The sequence below is a fragment of the Labrus mixtus genome, chromosome 7 (assembly GCF_963584025.1).
Source record: "Labrus mixtus chromosome 7, fLabMix1.1, whole genome shotgun sequence".
Taxonomy (NCBI): Eukaryota; Metazoa; Chordata; class Actinopteri; order Labriformes; family Labridae; genus Labrus; species Labrus mixtus.
In genome coordinates, this window is record NC_083618.1 from 21,260,127 (window position 1) to 21,279,168 (window position 19,042).

At 40.5% G+C, this 19,042-nt stretch overlaps 4 protein-coding genes across 4 annotated transcripts in view; 2 read left to right on the forward strand and 2 right to left on the reverse strand.

Annotated features, from left to right (window-relative positions):
* The window catches only part of atrip (ATR interacting protein), a 486,763-nt gene that overhangs the window by 450,286 nt on the left and 17,435 nt on the right, over positions 1 to 19,042 (forward strand). The window lies entirely within an intron of this gene.
* The window catches only part of LOC132976955 (CMP-N-acetylneuraminate-beta-galactosamide-alpha-2,3-sialyltransferase 2-like), a 259,673-nt gene that overhangs the window by 124,389 nt on the left and 116,242 nt on the right, over positions 1 to 19,042 (forward strand). The window lies entirely within an intron of this gene.
* Positions 2,851 to 3,346, reverse strand: LOC132976932 (transcription factor HES-5-like). Its single transcript, XM_061041207.1, has 2 exons — positions 3,212 to 3,346; positions 2,851 to 3,102 (listed from the first exon to the last, which is right to left on the reverse strand). Exons 1-2 carry the CDS (start codon positions 3,332 to 3,334, stop codon positions 2,851 to 2,853), a joined length of 375 nt encoding a protein of 124 aa, XP_060897190.1. The 5' UTR covers positions 3,335 to 3,346.
* On the reverse strand, positions 4,767 to 18,898 carry LOC132976933 (uncharacterized). Its single transcript, XM_061041208.1, has 6 exons — positions 18,431 to 18,898; positions 14,337 to 14,560; positions 13,731 to 13,833; positions 13,167 to 13,262; positions 11,386 to 11,897; positions 4,767 to 11,161 (listed from the first exon to the last, which is right to left on the reverse strand). The coding sequence occupies exons 1-6, from the start codon at positions 18,470 to 18,472 to the stop codon at positions 9,727 to 9,729; spliced, it is 2,412 nt and encodes an 803-aa protein (XP_060897191.1). The 5' UTR covers positions 18,473 to 18,898; the 3' UTR covers positions 4,767 to 9,726.

The window sequence follows — 19,042 nt, forward strand, 5'->3', positions numbered from 1 at the left end:
ATAATGCCTTACTGCGCCTAGAGGAAAAGTAATGCAAAACTGTATACAACGGAATTTATTTTAAAGCCACTGATATAAAAAAACACTGGCAGTTGCAGAAGCATTGTTCGAGGTATTACACAAACTGTATATACTGAAGATTATTTCCAACACCATCCAATCGAGCCAGTGCTTTTCCCTTCATTCATCTATAGTACTACAATAATACATTTAAAATTATTTTACATATAATTAGAAATTCAAATTCTGTAATAAGGACACTTTTTCCCTTTAGATATTAGAACGCACATGATTCCCATTGTATACTAAAAATGTATCTTTTACATCGAGGACAATACTCATGCTTGTGCCCAGATGTTGAAGTGTTTAGACATGTGCCTTGTACTCTCTGTGGGTAGAAAGTTGGTCTTAGTTTCCCACACTGATGTCCTGCACGCTGTGGTCAATGAATAACAACAGGACTTTGAATGAGGCTCTTGTGACAGATGCTGGACGAGTGTCGTAGTGAAACATATCCTGACATCACCAACCATCTGGAGGGAAAGAATACCATTGGCTGGTTCTTTGTAGTCTGTGAAGTTTGGAAACTTAAGCCATGTAGTCATGATTGGTCTGCTAACACTTTTGCAAATTACTTAATCACATTCAAATTATTAAATTAAATCATAATTATACTTTTGTAATCTGAACTTCATCAAAATTTCAATTTCTCTGTAGAGATAACTGGCAGGTTGAAGCAGCTGTTTCCTCAAGTGTGCCCAATCCCTTTGGTTAATTATTATGCTGCTGGTGGGGGAAGATGTTAATCATAAAAACTACGCCTTCAAACTACTATTTCTTCACAAATGTGTTCCTGAAGGTTTGCTATAACACATTTAAAAAGTCAACTCCTGTAGGAAAATCCGACAGAGCTACTTTTAAATATATATGGAAAAGTGGGCCTGGACGTTTTTAAATATCTGATAAAATTCCCTGAATACATGTGCCAAATTCAAAATAAAGTATTCTATTTGGAGTCCTTTTTCGTCTTTTATTTATTTAAATGCTATTCCAATCATCAAGATTTAATGTTTGGATAATTTATGTCAAAATTGGGAGCAATGGGAACCAGCAGGGAAATCCTGTCTGTCATCCTAAGACCTTGAAAATCGACCAATGTGCATTAAAGCCAGGTCATTTGTTTTGCTTTAAGTCATAATTTTCCAGCAGGACTCTGACCGTTGGCTGTGTGGCATTTATGCTGTAGACCTGTTTTTCTTTTAAACAATTTATTTGTGATCCCTGGATGTTAGTGAAAGAAAACAACCCAAATGTGAAGCACGATAACTTAAGAATTATTTTCATATTTTACTTATTTAGTAATAATAAAGGCACCTAAGGCCCAATTTAAGGAAATGGAAAGTTTAAAATTCAGTATACCATTAGAAACAGGTTAGGGAAAAAATAAATTCTGGGAGCCAGGGTCCCTTTTGATCTACGTCTCTTCAGGTCAGAGGTCAGTATCTATTGTCCCACAGGGCTCTGTGAGAGAGCTTCCTCTGCTTTCCCACACTTTGTCCTTTCCCTGCTTTCACTGGAGGAACAATAGAAGTGTGCCTTATAATGCATGCCTTTAGGGACAATGAGTGACCGCTTCAAAAAGAAGCCTGGTTAATGTTAAACTTTTTTATTGTGGAATGGAAAACGTTTTTCAAAATAATGTTGCTGACAAGGTTTCTTTGAAGTGAGCATTCCCCCTCTTTTTTAATGACTTTATTTATCCCATGATAATCAAAGATTGACATTCATATTACTCCACCTATAAGAACTTTTATTTGAACTACATTACTTGCTTCACACTTAACAGGTTTTTTTTAATTATTATTTATTCCTGGACTGTTATGCCTTTACTTGAATGGGAAAGTGGACAGAACAGTAAATTGGAAGAGAGCGTTGTGAATGACATGCATGAAAGGTCGTTAGCCTCCATACATGGAATGAAATCTAACCACTTGGTGATATGCGCCCCCTTACACAGGTATTATTTGGATGAAAAAATACTGTATATGTTCAGGTTCAAACTGAGTGACTCATTGTAGGAGATCTTTATCCACTGAACCCTAAAAAACAATTTCATAAGACAGAAAATGTGCAGTTTCCAGTGTTTGTTTATTCATGAATGTAAATTGACACTGATTAAAAACAGCACCATCTAGAGGTGACGATACATCACAACAGCAACAACAACTGTCTTTAGAAAAGACAATATTGAAGGATGCAATCAGAACCTCAGGTCAAATTTTACAAGTGATTTTTAAAGTTTGAATAGGTAAGTGACTGGAATAAGTGATAATTTAAACCTTTTACATTAAAGGAGAACACACGGATCTTTAAACAGAACATGTGACAAAAGTAAATCAGTTATTTTTGAAAAAATAAACTGATATAAACATGAATAAATATGTGAATCTTAAAACAGATCAGTTTTGAGGAAAAACACATTAAAGTTTAAAACTCCTTCATGACAATAATATGTCAATAAAAAAAAGGATAGTAACATGTTTTGATCAGTATGATCGATAACAGCCATGTTCACAATGAACAAATCACCTAAACAAGTAAGTATAGTATACAAATATTAATACTGCTGATGCAATCTGTTTTGGACCATGCAACATGCATGACACCATTTCCTCTCTCTCGATTCGAGAGATATCGCTTCTTACGTTTTCTTTTTTAAATGTAATGTTTAAATAAAATAGTGTTCTGCACATACAGAGCATTACATTTTTAGAATTTCATAGAATTCAGTCCATTTGTCTTTGACCAATGTGGTCGTCTCAGTTTGTCTGGACTCCAGTCTTTAGATGTCTACCACGGCCTCCAGGGGGCGCTGTTGACTGGACTCTTCTCTTTGATGTTGCTGGTCTGGACTTTGTGCACAGCTTGATTCTGCTGCTGCAGTCGTCTGAGGACACAAACTGTCATCTCCAGGATGTCTGCTTTCTCCAGCTTGGAGTCTGGCTCTTGTTTGAGGAACTCTGGACCCAGGAGAGACTTGAGCTGCTCAATGCTGCTGTTGATTCGCTCTCTGCGTAACTTCTCCACCTGAGGCTTTCTGAGCTGCAGAAAGAAAAAACAAAAATCATTAGTCAACTTATTCTGAGAAGCATTTTAGTGTAAGAAGACATCTTCAAATGAAAGGTTCAGTTTTCTTGGATCTTGAATTTACCTTGTGTGTCAGAGTCAGATGTTCCTGAGAGTTGGTCATTGCTGTAGTGATTGTAGGTGCCATGTCTGGATGTCTGTGCTGTAGAGGTCTCTGTAGAGAGAATCTGATCTCTGCTGGCTTCATCCCTCCTATTTATAGTCCCACACCTCCATATGAATGTGTGGGTTTAGGTCTGACTGAAGTTTCTCACAGTCTCAGCCAATCAGAGAGCTTGTTTCTCACAAAGGAGCACATACGCCAGAAGGTTTTATTGATTTGAATGCAATGGTTAGATATCAGGGGACCAGATGCTGGTGTTGGGGGTCACCACTTTTTCAGCTGGGAAAGTGATGACCCTGAAGAGATATCAAATCTGCTGCTGGGATCAATGACTCGCACATGCTCATCAACCTGCACTCACTTGGGAGACTATCGTGCTTCAGGTGTTAGTGTTACTGTGACCTGATAAAGCAGTTGCAAAAGTCCATTTTAGTCCAAATTGCAATAGTGTATTTTAGTTAAGGATGTTTCAATACGAAGACAAGTTAAAAATGTCAGTTGTTAAGTTGTGGAGGTTTATTTGGAATCCATGTTACCTTCACATGGACATCTTTTTATATCAAAGGTCTAGAGTTTCCTCTGCTTTCCTACACTCTGCTTTTTCACTGGAGGAACAATAGAAGTGTGAAGCACAAACAAGAATTATTGTTTCATTTTATACCAAACATAGATGTATGTGTATATACAATAACTGTGTGTTTGCTTAACCTTATCTTAATCGAAGGAGTAAATGATGATTTAGACAAATAATCTCAGTTAAAAAAGGAAGACAGTGACATTATTAAAACTGATTTTTGCTTTCATATATGTACCAAGGCTGCATGAGCTACATACATTTAAGACGCTTCACGTTGGACAAAACAGGTCGTAGATTCCTACAAAACACACTGTAGTCTAATCAAAGCGTGTAACAGAAACCTCATAGCATTATTTCATGACTACATGACAAATACAAAACCTCACTGGGAAATAAAACGACTTTAAAGGTACTAAATCTTTAAGAAATGTATTAAGATATCTTGGTGTTGAGGTTTTAATGTAGCTCTGTTAATGACATATATCCACTTTTTTATACATCACAACATACTACATACTGTATCCAACATATTCCTTGTTAAACCCATCAGAGTAGAGATCTTGTGCCCAGTTACATTCAATGAAATGTCAGCCTGCACCCCCTTTAGTCGCATTATGAACTCTTGACTTCAGGGCGCTGGTACAGAACGCCCAGGATGAGGACTAAAAGAGGCATTACATCCTTTGTACCGCACAGGATTCAGCTGCTTAATAAGCTCTGATTATACAGTATGAACTCGGCACTCACTTTAATTAACTTGTTACTGAAATCCCTAATTTAATCATGTGATGCTTTAATGTGTTTTTATGTGTTTTTTTATGTGCTGTCCTGTAAATGTTTGTTTGTATAGTATTTTATGCTCCCGGTGGAAGGCAAATTCCCCTAGGGGCAATAAGGGTTTCATTCATTCAAATGTATCAATGACAACACAAAACCATGTTTTAATAGCTAATTAAAATCTCTTTATTACAATCACATATACATCATCATATTCCAAAAAGCTTGCCGTCGTGAAAAGTACCCTTGCACAGACAGATGGAGGTTGTGTTGCAGGCTGGATGGAGGGATTGTCAGATGGACTGATATCTAGTGTAGAATTCCCCAGCAGCAAGTGTCTCCGCTCCAGTGTGCTTTTAATTTCACATCACATGAGGACAGGCAGCAGCACTATTTTCAGCTCTCTGTGTCCTTGTGTAACGTAAGCAAAGAGAGTGAAGGGGGCGGGTGAGAAGGAAAAAAAAAAATCTTTCTTCGTCATCCATTATTCAGAACGTTTGAGTCACAGCCGAGAGAGGAATAAAAGTGGAAACAAACCGGGTTGAGGTTTGATTTCACTTCTGATTCCAAGTGTTTTCAACAAACAAGCATTTCTGTAAATCATCATATTCTCTGTTTTCTCCAGGGTGAGTTTAAAAGATGGATATCAGTTTAATCTTTCTGTGTGCAGGACAAACAAAGCAGGTACTCAGGCCCAGCAGCACCACTACTCACCCATCACTGATTTATTTCCTTATTCCAGAAATGTTAATGTGGGAAAATGAGCACAAAGCCAAACATTGCATTCAAGCCAATCAAGATGACTGCAACTTACATGTTCAATCTGGGAACCCCTCAGCAATGACCGGACAGCTCTGTAGCCTCAAGGGGCGACGGCCGATATTTCAGGGCATTAGCCAGTGGATATCTGGGAAATAGCTAACACAGCCAAGAATGTATCTCTGTGGTACTGGTCATTATTACAGTCCTATGAGCAATTTGAGATGCAGAAATGGAGTTGGAGTTGAGGGAAGACATCTTTGGCTAATGTCTACTGACTCCATTTTGCATGTCAGTGTAGATCAATTAAACAAGCTAATGAAATTAAAAATTGTCACCAGACAATAGTTGGTGAAATGTGAGATTGCGTCGTGCCCAGGGCATTATGCCTCTTCGCATTTCACTTTGGCTCTCTATGGACATTTTTCAAAGCAGACATTTGGCTTGGTCTAGTAAAAGAAATGTGAATGTCAATGAACAATGTCTGGTCTGAATGATTGTCCTATTATCTAATTACAGTTGGAAAGTTGGCAAGAATGCCAGGACTAAGAGCTAATTCTGCCACTTTTAATTATATTACTTTCCCCTATTCTAATCCTACCAAGACGTCTTAAAATGTCTTGTATTTCTGATGCAATTTCTGTAATGCCACAGAGAAATTCCATCTGTCAGCTTCCTTCATTTTGGACTCATTTTAGAAGCAGGTAACAAAATGTTGGATTGATGATGATGATACAACATGTAAATTAATACAAATCTGCAAGTGTTTTGTCATTGTTTTACCTTCTCCTGACTGACATTTTTACAAACGTTTCCATGTATGTCTGCAAAAATATGTTTGGACAAGGTGACCTTGGGATAAATTCTAACATTTCAACCAGCACCATCATCAGGTGAAAATTAATTTTGTAAAAATGTTGCTTTATGACCCAATACCAGAAGAACTCGTAATATATTCATGACACTTTGTTTTCAGTTCAACAAAGTAAATTAAACCTTACCAGAGAATCTTGTCTGTTTAATATGAGTCTGCTGACATTGTCATTTTGAGCATGTTAGTGTGCTGACATTAGAATCTAGCTCACAGTACTTATTGCATTGTAAACACATCCTAGAAGCATCTCTGTCCGGGACACAGAGATGAAGTGATATCCATTTGATATATCTGACCCTGGAGAAAGAACAAAACAAGATGGTTTTCCAGATTATCGTCGTGTTTAGAGCATTAGAGTGTCAGTGTAATAATTCATGGATGCCACATTTAACATTCAATACAATCTGAGTCACTTCCCATGAATTGTAACAATATTGTGAGTGATAATGTACTAATACTACAAATGTAAATCTCTGTGCTGTATATACAGCCTCCATAACACAGCTATAAACCCACAGAATCACATGATAAACCACTGGAGGCGTCTGATGGAATCAGCGTGTCCTGATACTGTTGCAAGTCCAACCTCGTCTGAACCTTCTGACAAAATCAATATGTACATGTCATAATGACACAAAACAACAGTAAATTTCAATTTAGCCATTGAAAGAGACGATAATATTCACATTTTGTGTCCACTCTTTAAAAAATGGTAAATTAAAGTTTCACCAGCTCCTAAGTAAATCAACTAGATTTTAAAGATTCTAAAGATCATAAAAACTTTTCACATTAGTTTTGTAACCATCACAAGAAAAATATTTAAATATGTCCAACACAATGACGATAAACAGATTTTTTTTCCTCCATAAATCACTATGATAGTTCATAAAGAAAACATCGATACACACTGTCGTTCTATCTACAGTCGTTCAACTGGCCTCCGTCCCTGGTACAGAAAGGTAGGGAAAACTTTTTGTATCAAAAGATTATGTGCAAAAAGTTGTTCTTTTAGGTCCCTCTAATGGAAAACAATGGAAAGAAATAATGGGGATATCTACATGACCTTTGCGCTTTCCGTAGACTCTAGGATGATGTGCACCGACTCGTGACTTTTGTGCATCTGTGTTTTAAAACGAGTAACTGCATTCAATGGAAACATGACAGGCAGTGCACAGAACTCTGTCATTATCATATTAAAACTAGCTTGAGGTATTATTGCACATTTTCCCAAACTGCAGACCTGAAATCAATAGATTTCAGATTTACTCACGCACTGTGTCAGCTTTCAGTGGAAAGTCAACAACACTGACTAAAGCTCTCTCTCCTTCCCAGCTCTATAGATGCTGCAGCAGTCTGGACAAATTGACTTGAGGTGCACAGTCGATGCATCACATTTGATTTCAATAAACATGCATAAGCTGTTACCTGGATAGGTAGACTTGTAAACATCCTGCCAAGAGTAAACACAGATGCAGGAACAGGAAGCCACGGACCATGAGGGGCCTAAAATCTTATGCTGCATTCACGCCATATCAGTAGAAAAGTAAGAACGAGAAAGAAAAGAAAAACCTCTTATTTTAAGAATCACATGATGGTGATTTCAGACAACCAGCTGCTGCAGCTGTGTTGCCTTGCAGCTATGTTCGTTTTCTGCAATTTGGTTAGACCCTCGAATCAAGTTGCACTTTAATCTACTCTGATCTCATCAAATGGCTTCAAAGAGTAGGATGTGGTTGAAAATAGAGAAGGTTGACACTCCCAAAGCAAGTTCAGATAACTAATATCATAACTATGGTACAGTAGCCCAAACTAGATATTCTCGACTGATGTTTTGCCGGCAGAGAAGTGCATTAAATTAGGAACTTGTGCCCTAAATAAAGACAGGTCAATTCCAATCTCAAATAGCAGAATGTGTTCAGAAGAGCAAATAGAAATGTTAAGTTTGATTGGGCTATTTACTTCTTACATGTATGTATCCTTTCTATATCCAATTCAACAGTACTAGTAGTAAAAGTCGCTATTATTTTGATGTAACTGCCAATGGGGACCTTGACATTTCTTAGCCATATTATCAATATTTCCTAATTCATTACAGCTAGTGAGACACATTGTTGCTGTCTGATCTAAAAACCTAAAAACTTCTGTTTCTAATTAAATCTAGCAGGTTAGTCTGGGCTTGTGTAATAGCTGTGGCTGCACACAAGTACGGTCTGAAAGATATGACGTGAATGTGGCATAATATCCTCCAGAAACACAGAGGAAGGTAATGGTTGAAATCCTCTGCAAATCCCCATGGCACATTTCTCCCCACCATTGCTCTCACCAATCAATACGTAAACTGTAAACAGTGTTCCTATAAAAAAAACTGTTCATGATTTGGTATCAAATCTAAGTTATCATTGTCCTCAGTGCTACAGTTGATGTGTTCTGTGGCCCTGATGTAAAAGTAGTACTTTATCATTAGTGCACAGCCTGGTAAATCACGCAGAACGGTATTGCTCCCCGAAATCTCATGGTCTTTTTTTTTAAGGATTGTTTGTAATTTTGATAAAGACTTTGTGGGGGGGGGGGAATTGTAGCATATGATGTAGCATGAACCACATGATTCAAACACAGGCGCTCATCTGACCTTGTTCGGTTGTTTGTCATTACAAGCGTCATGCACTGACACATTGTGTCCGGAGTGCTGTACAGTGTTGACACACCCACACATAAAGCTATCAGTTGAGGTGAGAACAGCGAAAACAGTGAGGTTTGCTCTCGTACGCACATTCATTAAAGGAACAGTCAAACATTTTCATAAATCATCATGTTCTCTGTCCTTCCTAGAGTCACTTGAAAAGGTGGATATTAGTCTTCGCCCTTCAGATGCAGAAATTTTGAGGACCCTGTTTTTGTTGGATAATTTAACATTTTACTCCAAAGCAGACGAGGGCAGCAGGATGGAGGTTAAAAGCTGCTGATTGTCCTGTAGGTGTGAGCAATCTCAAAGTCAATTCTCAGAAATTGTGAGGATGGCTAAAAATGCTCACTGATGGATCTGCGTGTATTTCAGAAGATGAACATTTTATCTCTTAGAATATGCAGAAAAATTCAGCTAGCCATGAATAAAGTACAATTTGGACTTTAGTTTGTTTATGAACAAAATGTGTCATTCTTTTGAGGCTTTGCAGCTGCAGAACTAATCTTTATTTTGCATTGAAGTTGTTCTTTAAAGACCAAATCAGAGTTCCACAAATCAAGGTAATTATTTTTATTTTGATCAGCTCTGGAGTTTTTCCCTCATATGATTGGACAAGGTCCTCTTCTTTGTGTTAACCCAGGCTAAACATGTCCTGGACCCATTTCTTTACTCCACTCTAACTAATATCTATCTCATTATGTGAATCTGGCAAAGACAGAACAACATGACTTACTGAAAATGTATTGTTAGCGTAATATCACACACACTTGCACACAGTGTTACTGTTTGACGTGATGCCCATGCAGTTAGACGGTGGTGACTGTCAGCAGGGAGCTGGGACACAGCATGTCATCATGGTTATCAAGCCTGGTCCCGTGAGTCAGGAGCTCCTCTACTGTTGTCCAGTCATCCAATAGCTTCCTGTTCCTCAGACGACTCAGCTTCCTCTGACTCATTTCCAGAACAGTGTTGCATCGCCCATCAGTAAAAACTCCGCCTACTCTACTGTCAAGCATACCTCCATCTCCAGCAGAAGCTCCTCCCCCTCCTGTGATGGCCCCTCCCCTGCTGATTGAATCTCGTAAAGTCACTCCTCTAGCTTGCAGCTGCTGCTGCTGCCTCTGCTCACGGGCCAAAAGGAAATGTTCCCTCCTTTCCGTTCGACTCCAGTATCGACCCATCAGCATGTCAGTGTTGGTCTCCTCATCTGTGCTCATCCCGCTGCGTTCATCTGCCAGCTGGGATGCTCGGTCTCTCAGGAGCTGGCTCCTGGAGATCCTTGAGGTTGTGCTATGTTTGGAGCTAAGATCAGTTTTAGGCTGCATACCAGAATTGGGATTAGGGCTCGAACTTGCGTTAATGTGTCCTTTCTTTGCATCCCATCCAGCAGCACAGTTAACTCCTGTGTGGCCTTCCAGGGTGCTATATAGCCCCCTTCCTCCACCAGCCCCCTGGGACTGACGGTTTGCAGGTTTCGGCCAGGTGTCATTGACATCTCCAGCCTGAGGAGGGTGAATCAAACTCTGCAAGTGCTGCTGATCTCTGGCAATGGTCCTCCCCAGCTCCTGCTGCCTCTCTCTATCCATCTCTTCCTGTATCTGAGCCTCCCTCTCCCTCTCCAGCTCTTTCTCCTTTTGCATTTGCCTTTTCTGTTCCATTTCCCTCTCGATCTCTCTGTCCCTTTCTGTTAACAATGGTTCAGGCATCATGTGTCTTTCTTGGGAGTGCCAGTAGTCATGGTGAGGGATCTGGCTGTTTTGCTCATAGCATCTCTCATGGATGTTGGTACCCCTGATATGCCCCAGAGCTGAGGGATGTTGTTGGGGAGAGACAGCCAAGCTAGTTGGGTGGGAAGTAATCATACCTACCCTTAGCTCGCCTTCCTCTGGCAGGCCTAGCGGCATTACGTTGCATGGAGCAACACCCCCACAATGGTGCATGGTTGCTGCACAGTACGAGGGGGAGGCTGGGTGGCTGGCCCTGCGACGATACTCCTGAGGAGGAGGGCGATGGTGAAGTGTGCGGCTTCTCCTCAACATCCCCACTGAGCTGGAGCCCTGGTGGTGCTGCTGCATGGGAACTAGGGATCTCCGATGGCTAGAGGGGGTACTGCAGGTGGAGAGGATTGGAGCTGTCATCCTTGAGACTGCAGCATGGGAGGGGTTAAAGAGGGCTCCACTGCTGGAGCTGTGACGGTTCAGACAGGGCCTATCAGCTTTATTGAACTGGACCGATGAAACCCTGGAAAGTTGGAACAGTGAAATCAGTCAGCGGAACTAAAACATGTTTGGGAACATAGATGTTTGAAGTTTGACCTTATGAAACCAGCCCTTTACTTCTAATCTAACAAATAGGTTATACAGGTATACCTTTAACTTAATCTTTTAGAAACAAGCTCCAGATATAATTTTTTTCAAATTACACCTAGACTATAATTGAACAGCATTTAGTCTACCAGTTGCTACCTGAAAAGTCCCCGAGGTGGAAGGTCCATGACAGGTTCAGCAGTCTCCTCCATCCCGAGCTGCAGGCGTGGACACTGAGGCTGCATGGTGAGCGCCTCAGGGATAGCCTCCAGCAGCTCGCGGTGGCTCTTGGGGCAGCTATCCCGCCGCTCTCGCCTCTCACAGGGTTCGCCCTGGTGTTGCAGCCTAGCATTGTACAGCCGCATTCGCTTCTCCAGCAGCCTCTGGAAGTGCCTGAACTCCCCAGTGCTCACACTGTAGAAGCCAGAGTCGCTAAGCTCCGAGGAGATAAAAGACTCAGAGGATGGAGAGCCACCTCCATAGCCCCCACAACCCCCTGGGGCAAGGGCCCCATGAGAATGACAGTCCTCCAGGCCTCCCTCCTCTGTCTCCAGTCCTGAGAGGTCCCCCTGGTGGAGGGAGCCATCAGTCCAGCCCAGACCGCTGTCAAGCTCATGATGGAGGGGCATGAAGCCCAGAGGCTTCTCAAGCATGAAGTCCTCGTCGTCCGTCTGCAACAACAAGCATTCATAGTCCCAAGGTCATTCCAACTAATATCTTCATCAGAATACTATAAATAAACTGCATACTCAAGTTTCTATCTGTGTGTAGGACCTTAGTACATTCTGCCCTAATGATTGTGCGCTAAAACCATCCCTGTGTTGTGCCTGTATGATGTGGCCCAGCCTCACTGGACTTGTTTAAGCTGCCGAGTACTATTCTTAGATCTGTTTTTCACTTCAGATAGAATCCTTTAATGTAGGCAGGATTCTTACCTTATCGTCCGCCACATCATTGTCTTAATCTTCTTCTGCCTTTGCCAATTTATCAATACAGCCGGTTTTAAAAATCTCAGTGAAGTTAATTATTATGATCACTACTGATGGTAGGCCTGACTGTTTTGGGGATTGTCTTGATGGCTCTTGAACGATGTCCAATGTCACACAAGTAATGATTCTAACTTTGATTCTCTACAAATCAGTAGTCTGCAAGGTTTTGACAGCATCTCTCAGTAGAATTTTAGGTACTGTCCAATACCAAAGAAAGCCAATAGAGGGGACTCTAGTTGACATTGGACAACCATGCAGTAGGCCAGAGACAAAAGTATGTCTTACTAAACCATCTAACTCTGAAAAAACAGCTCACAAATACAATTATTCAAGCATCTTTGAAAAGTAATGAATAGTGGTTTCATAAAACAGCTGGTCACTACAGCGGTAAGAAAACTTAACCCGGAGGAAATAGTGCATCTGTATGTGGCTATATTCAGCTGCAGATAAATCCAAATTTGGTGTTTCAGTATTTCTGGAAGTAGGACTGAGTGTGTGGGATGAGTCAAAACAAACAACAGTTTGTGCGTTCAGAGTTGTAAGAGAAAATCAGTTAAACAGTGTGACTCATTGATGTGTTTTTAGTTTGTTTTTTTTAACACCATTGCAGCTCAATGGCACAGGAGCTAATATGTATCAAGCTTTGGATACAGAGACAATGCTTGTATGTGGGATCAGTTCAGTGTTGGGTTTAGTCTGCTCCTGAGATATTTTGACAGTAAAAATATTAAGAATCTCAAGGATACTGGGAAAAAAAGGTATTTCAAATCCTAGCCTAATTCTTTTCATACAGATCTGCACTTGAGTCTTCAATGACACAATCAACGTCACTAGGATAGAGATAGCCTTAATGAATGAGGAACATTTGAAGGTCACAATACATTTTTAAAAACATTTTCAGCTCACAATTTTTCAGCTCTTATATGATACACAGCACTCTTTTTTGGATACCTGACTGTGGAAGCCATTAGGTTCTTCTAAGTTTGTATTGCAACATCCCATCAGGCAGTTCTGTCCATTAGGTCCACGACCAGTCAGCTCTGGATCCTGGGGGATAACGATGAGAGAAAAGACAATTAAAAACAACACAATTGTATTATGAGTAGTTTGTTTGTTATCAATTACAGGTTTTTGTGTGTTTCAGTTTTGTACTAAACGGCGAATGCAAAAGCCCTTTTGTAATGTATGTGTATGCTTGCAAGCTCTGCAGGATGTTAAATGACGATGGCAAAAATATGTGTAATTACCCGAACTTTTTTGCATCCAGACACTCTACTGGGTCATGATTGTTTAACGCAGCGTATATAATGTTAGTCTAGTCTGTTCTCTCCAACAATCCGTAAGACTACTGAGCTTAATTTCATGAATACATGGATCTCCAAAGACTCCTGCTTTAACGATGGTAGAGACCGTCTGATGGAGTGTGAAACAAGTAATTTGATGCAGTTCAATTGTGAACTGCGTGTGTGTGTGTGTATGTTTGTGCCCATTTTTTGTGTGTTTCTGTTGTGTCACCTGATGGACCATGTCCACAGTGTCCCGTGGCGAGCTGGACAGGTAGCCGTACCGTCCTCCTTCACAGTGATCTTGTGGCAAAGCCAGGTGGCCGTAAAAATGTCTGACATACAAACAAAAAAAAAAAATTTAGACATTTTATACCTGAAATGTGTTTTTAAACCCTGATGCAAAACTAAACCAGAGGCCCTCCACACACAATATGTTTCTGCATAGGCAACACATTTTCAAATGTGCACTAGAGGAAAAGACTCCATGCAGCATTAGTGCTGGGCTGATAAAAATTCATGAACCCTTGCAATGACAAAATGAATGTCATGCAGCCCTGAAATATGAGAGGGTATCTTAAATTATTTAACAGTATATCACTTTCCTCATCACTAAACAGAATTCTGAGATAAGCTGCAAATCTGGAAACCAAACTGTTGAGTGACAGACCATACTTTTCTGTCTCATCCTTTTTTTTATTTTACTTAATTTGAAAACGAATAAAAGGGAAATTTTATGTCATCATCAAAAATGGAAAAAAAAATGTTTTGTGTTTTGAACTCATACAAAGGAAAACTGGTACACATACTGACAAACTGTCTTTCTGTGTGTTTGTACCTGTCTTGGTAGGTGGGGCTGGACGCATTCATCCCCGGCCCCATTGGTGGGAGGGGCAGGTTGAGATGCTGCAGGTTAAGAGGCAGGGTCTCCCAGGCCCCCCTGTCTGCCTCAGTGCCACACCCCCTCTGACCCTTGATCTGCAGTGTGATTGGACGCTGACTGGCTGCCAAGATCCTCAGAGCATCCCGCTGGCTCAGGTGTGCTAGACTCCGCCCATTCAACTGAGACAGACAGACAGGTGAAAAGTAGATCAGATACAAGCGTGCAAAATCACACACTCTGGGCTGATACGCATCGTCTTGTTGGACTCACGTTGAAGTCAGCCATATGGGTATAATTTCTACATTCTTTATCTTTTGAAAGGACTGAGCTAAGTCGTAAAAAAGTCAAAGGAGAGCTGTTTTTCTCAGCAGCAGAACAAACCTTACTGATGGAATTAAACAAGGACTTCACTAGTCATCACCAAAAAGACTGCTATCGTTAATCCTAAATAAACTTGTAAAATTAAATCGCTGGTTACAGTAATATCCAGGGTCGCCGAACTTTTTATCCCGTACCCCAAAATAATAATGCAACATACTGGGGATCCCCTCTGTTCCTGGAAATGGCTAAAACATTGAACGTTGCGCACATCAGCCCGCACTAATAGGCCAATAGGCCTATCCATAACAACAAAACTAAAGAACACCGCAGCTTTAAAATAATTATATTATTTCAGTGTGTCTGTGAGCATTTTTATTGACAAAGAGCACATACAGTACCAACATTGTCACAGTCAGATTATTTTACTTTCATTCCAGCACAAATCTCACTTAAGGACTATTTTTACAATAATGGGTAAAATATGCAATTTAAGTCCTTTCAAATTTGCATTTGTTTTTGGAAGGCACCTCGCGACCCCTCTACCAGTGTCTCCCCCACTTTGGGAACCACTGGGCTAGATTATATCAGATGTACTGTATGTTTAAAACAACAGTGAAGGCTAACTTTAGAGAACAGATGCATTTACTGTTAATTAGCCTCATTTTAGCCTGAAGTCCCCTCTGACCTCATTCTCATTATCGGTTCTTGAATTCTCAACAGGAGCCATGCAAAGACCCAGAGACATTAAGATTATTAAATTCACCATGCACCTTTTAATGAATAATGCGAGAAAAATTGTAGATGATGGCAGCAAAGGGCAATAATCCCATGAGAATACAGATTCAGTCATGAATAGACCCCGAACGCTCTTCCAGCTGAGTTAGCCTAGCTTAACTGATCGTACCAATTAAGACAACAAGAAGGGGAATGAATCTTTTGATATCTCACAATTTTGATTATTTGGGTCACGATTTGTTTCAAACTGAGGGTTGCCTATCTGAGGATCAACTCCAAGCTGCTGAGCACTTTATTATTTGACATTAAAAAGCTTGATATTTGTAACATAATGCTCATGATCAGCTGATTACATTTGCTTAAATACGAAGAGGAAAACCTAAAATACATTTTGTTTATGCTGAACTTGAAAAATACTTCTATATGACAACAAATTGTGGCCTTAAAACAGCTAATTAAGTTATCATCAGGAACTTGCCAGTGAAAAAATTGCGTGGTCATAAATCTAGAGGTAGCGTCCCCAAGAATGGTTTGGGACGCTGTAGGATTAAAGTTGTTTTTTTTTAAACAGACGATGGATCATTTAATTTGAATTGGCCGTTCAGAATTGGCTGCAGATCGGTAAAGTAATGCCGTGTGTGTCTGTCAGCAGTTGTCAGCCATTTTTCCACTTTTTTCAACCCTGGGTGGTGGTGACGTGATGTGAGCTCGGGCATTTGATTTTTTCTACTTTCTTAAGCAGACCTTCATATTGACTACATCAGGTCAAACTTCCCCCACCCGAGGGATTGTAGAATCCACTTTGGCTTCATGCTTGCTTTCATTGAAACAGGACGGGATGACAGTTCAGACCGTAGCTATAATCATACATTACCGACGCTGAGAGCTAGCTACCTTTACCAGTGCGACTGACAAGCTAGGACCGTCGTACACCCCCCTGCTGCTGCATCAATGTCACAAGGAAGGTGGAAAGGATGACCTGAACAAGAAAACTAGCAGCAGGTTTGCTTTGCTGGCAGATGGTGAATATTTACTTTGGACGTAAGAAGTATGATTTGAAACATTTATTATTGGACGTTTTGAATCCATTCAGAAATTTAGTAATAAGAACAAGTCATCTGTAGTAAAGCACCATTTTCCATCTCATGTTACTTTGAACAAATTTTACGTTTAAATGGATTGAAGTTAACACATTCCCATTCTTTAGTTTGTAGACGCTTCGCTTTCTAACAACAGGTAGTTGGTAACATTGTCTCATGATTTGGTTATGATGACTGAAAGACAGAATATAAAGCTTGGTTTAAAGAGGTTAAATAGCAAACAGAAGTTTCAGTCTCTGTGGTCTTATAAAAATGTTCAACTGATTCAACATTGGTCAAAAAATATTGCTTTGCAAACATTAATTTTTTTTTCTGACCATATGAAAGCATCTGGTTATTCTGAGCACATCTGTAACTCAATGTCACATAGACACAATGTATTTTCTAAGGAAAGTCTGTTTATTAATTCTATATTAACATAACTGATAAAATGGTCTCCTATTACTAACAATATGCTAAAGTGTCATCTTGCAGATCTACAGTATGCCTCGTTAGAGTTGGTCCATGTAAGATAGTCCAGATTCAGTCATTCATTGGTCGCTTGTTTAACGTTACAAATCAATGACTTAATGCACCAAATCCAAGAACATCCTTGGTCGACCAGTGATGAACACATCACTCCTACATGAACACAAGTTTACATGTAGTTAGCAGAGGCGCTGGACCTCCTCTGCAAATTGAAGTCAAAAGTCTTCTGTGGCAGAAAAAAATGACCCTATGTCATCAGCTTGAAGGTGACAAATGAACAACGAACGTATGAATTATCAAAAAAGCCTGTTACAAACTGGAAATGGTAAGTTCTAAAGAATTTTGATGCTTGCCAGGTTGTGAGGTTTTAATCACAAGATGCAATGCGGTTGCATTGTGGGAAATGTAGGAACCACTTTTTGGGGAATTTGACCCACATCAGGGGCTTTAAGGTAACATATCTCAGTCTTTTCCTTAAAATATGTAGGTTCAGGTAACAAACTCAATCACCAGAGGAATGCCAAAATCAAACCTTACTCTGTGGAAAGACAGCGTCAACACTAATGAAATGTTAGTCGTCAGGCTTCCATTTTAACCGCACTTCATCTAGTCTGTATGTTTTTACACTCCAGACGATAACTCTGGAATAGTCGACATTATGCAACTGGGTCACAACGCACTGTTTTGTAGACAGATGGTGAATTTATCCCATTATGACAAACAGTCTAATTTTGGTGATTTTACATCAAATGTGACGAATGTGGACACGGTGTTCATGTTTGGACTAAAGGGTTAACACCTACGAGCAAACATAAACCACAGCCTACTTCACACACACGCACGCACACACGCACACACTCTCACACACACACACATGCAGCTCAGCAGCCATCGAATTAGACGCATGAACAGTATTGTTAACTCCTGCACATCACAACCATGAGTCACCCTCTGCTACATTCAACCAAACACGCACATGCACACACGCACACACACACCCACTATGCACACTCGCAGTATGAGTTGAGATGCACAAAATGGCACCTGTGTGTGGAAACAGGATGGTAGGAGAACGAGTGTGAGGCTGCAGCTGATGGAGATGACGAACATGAAGATCCTTCTTGCAGAAAACATAAAATTACACAAAATTAATCTTATTGAGTAAAAAAACTATTTCAAGTGTTTGAGATTTAATCCCATAAATTAGGTCAATTATCTAAACACACACAAACAAATGGTCCTGTAGAAATCTTAAAACAATGCCAATTTGCATCTGTATCTTACACACACACACACACACACACACACACACACACACACACACACACCTGAACAGGACGTGCACAGCTCATCTCCATCTTATTCCGACGAGACACCATAAAACACACACAGCATTACTTTGAGGCAGGGTTTTTGGATGCTCACCGTTTGGTCTCCCATCCATGGTCCAGAGAGCCAGCACCCCATCGTCACGGCAACAGAGGATAGCCGCCTTGCTTCCCAAGAAAATCACCGATGCTGCTGCTTCCTCCAGCAGATCGTCTCCTTCCTCCTCCTCCTCCTCCTCCTCACTCTCTCCGTCTACCTCTCCTCAGTGCTCTTTTCACTTTCGCTCTCTCCTCAGCATCCGTCCTCCTCCCTTCTTCTCTTCTATATTCCTCTTTTTCTTCCTTTTTTCATCTATTTCTTCATCGTCCGTTGCATTGCCCCTCCCCCTTCTCCACAGCTCCAGATTTTAGCATCCTGCACACACATACAGACACACGCACACACACACTCTTGCATGCATCCAGCTCTGCAAACAGAAAAATATGCGCAGGCTGACACAGTGCATTCAGAGACGAAGAGGGAAACACAGGCAGTCACACAGTAAAGATGGTGTCTGATTGGTGGCCTTTTAAGGGTCATCAGCCAATCAGACGCAGTGGTGTCCCTCTGGATATCTTCCTCTCCGACTGAAACTCCTCATGAAGCATCGACATGTGCAGGAGGGGGTCTGTACTGCAGAGATACACACAGTAACAGTGGGAAAACACC

What these genes read in the sequence shown, in the direction of transcription:
- LOC132976932 (XM_061041207.1), bottom strand. Translation starts at nt 3,334, where the DNA reads ATGAAGCCAGCAGAGATCAGATTCTCTCTACAGAGACCTCTACAGCAC. An exon ending in ATCTGACTCTGACACACAAG is followed by an intron (nt 3,103 to 3,211) that starts GTAAATTCAAGA and finishes TTCTTTCTGCAG; the next exon opens with CTCAGAAAGCCTCAGGTGGA.
- LOC132976933 (XM_061041208.1), bottom strand. Translation starts at nt 18,472, where the DNA reads ATGGGGTGCTGGCTCTCTGGACCATGGATGGGAGACCAAACG. An exon ending in CATGGATGGGAGACCAAACG is followed by an intron (nt 14,561 to 18,430) that starts GTGAGCATCCAA and finishes TGTCTGTCTCAG; the next exon opens with TTGAATGGGCGGAGTCTAGC. An exon ending in CTGTGGACATGGTCCATCAG is followed by an intron (nt 13,263 to 13,730) that starts GTGACACAACAG and finishes GTTATCCCCCAG; the next exon opens with GATCCAGAGCTGACTGGTCG.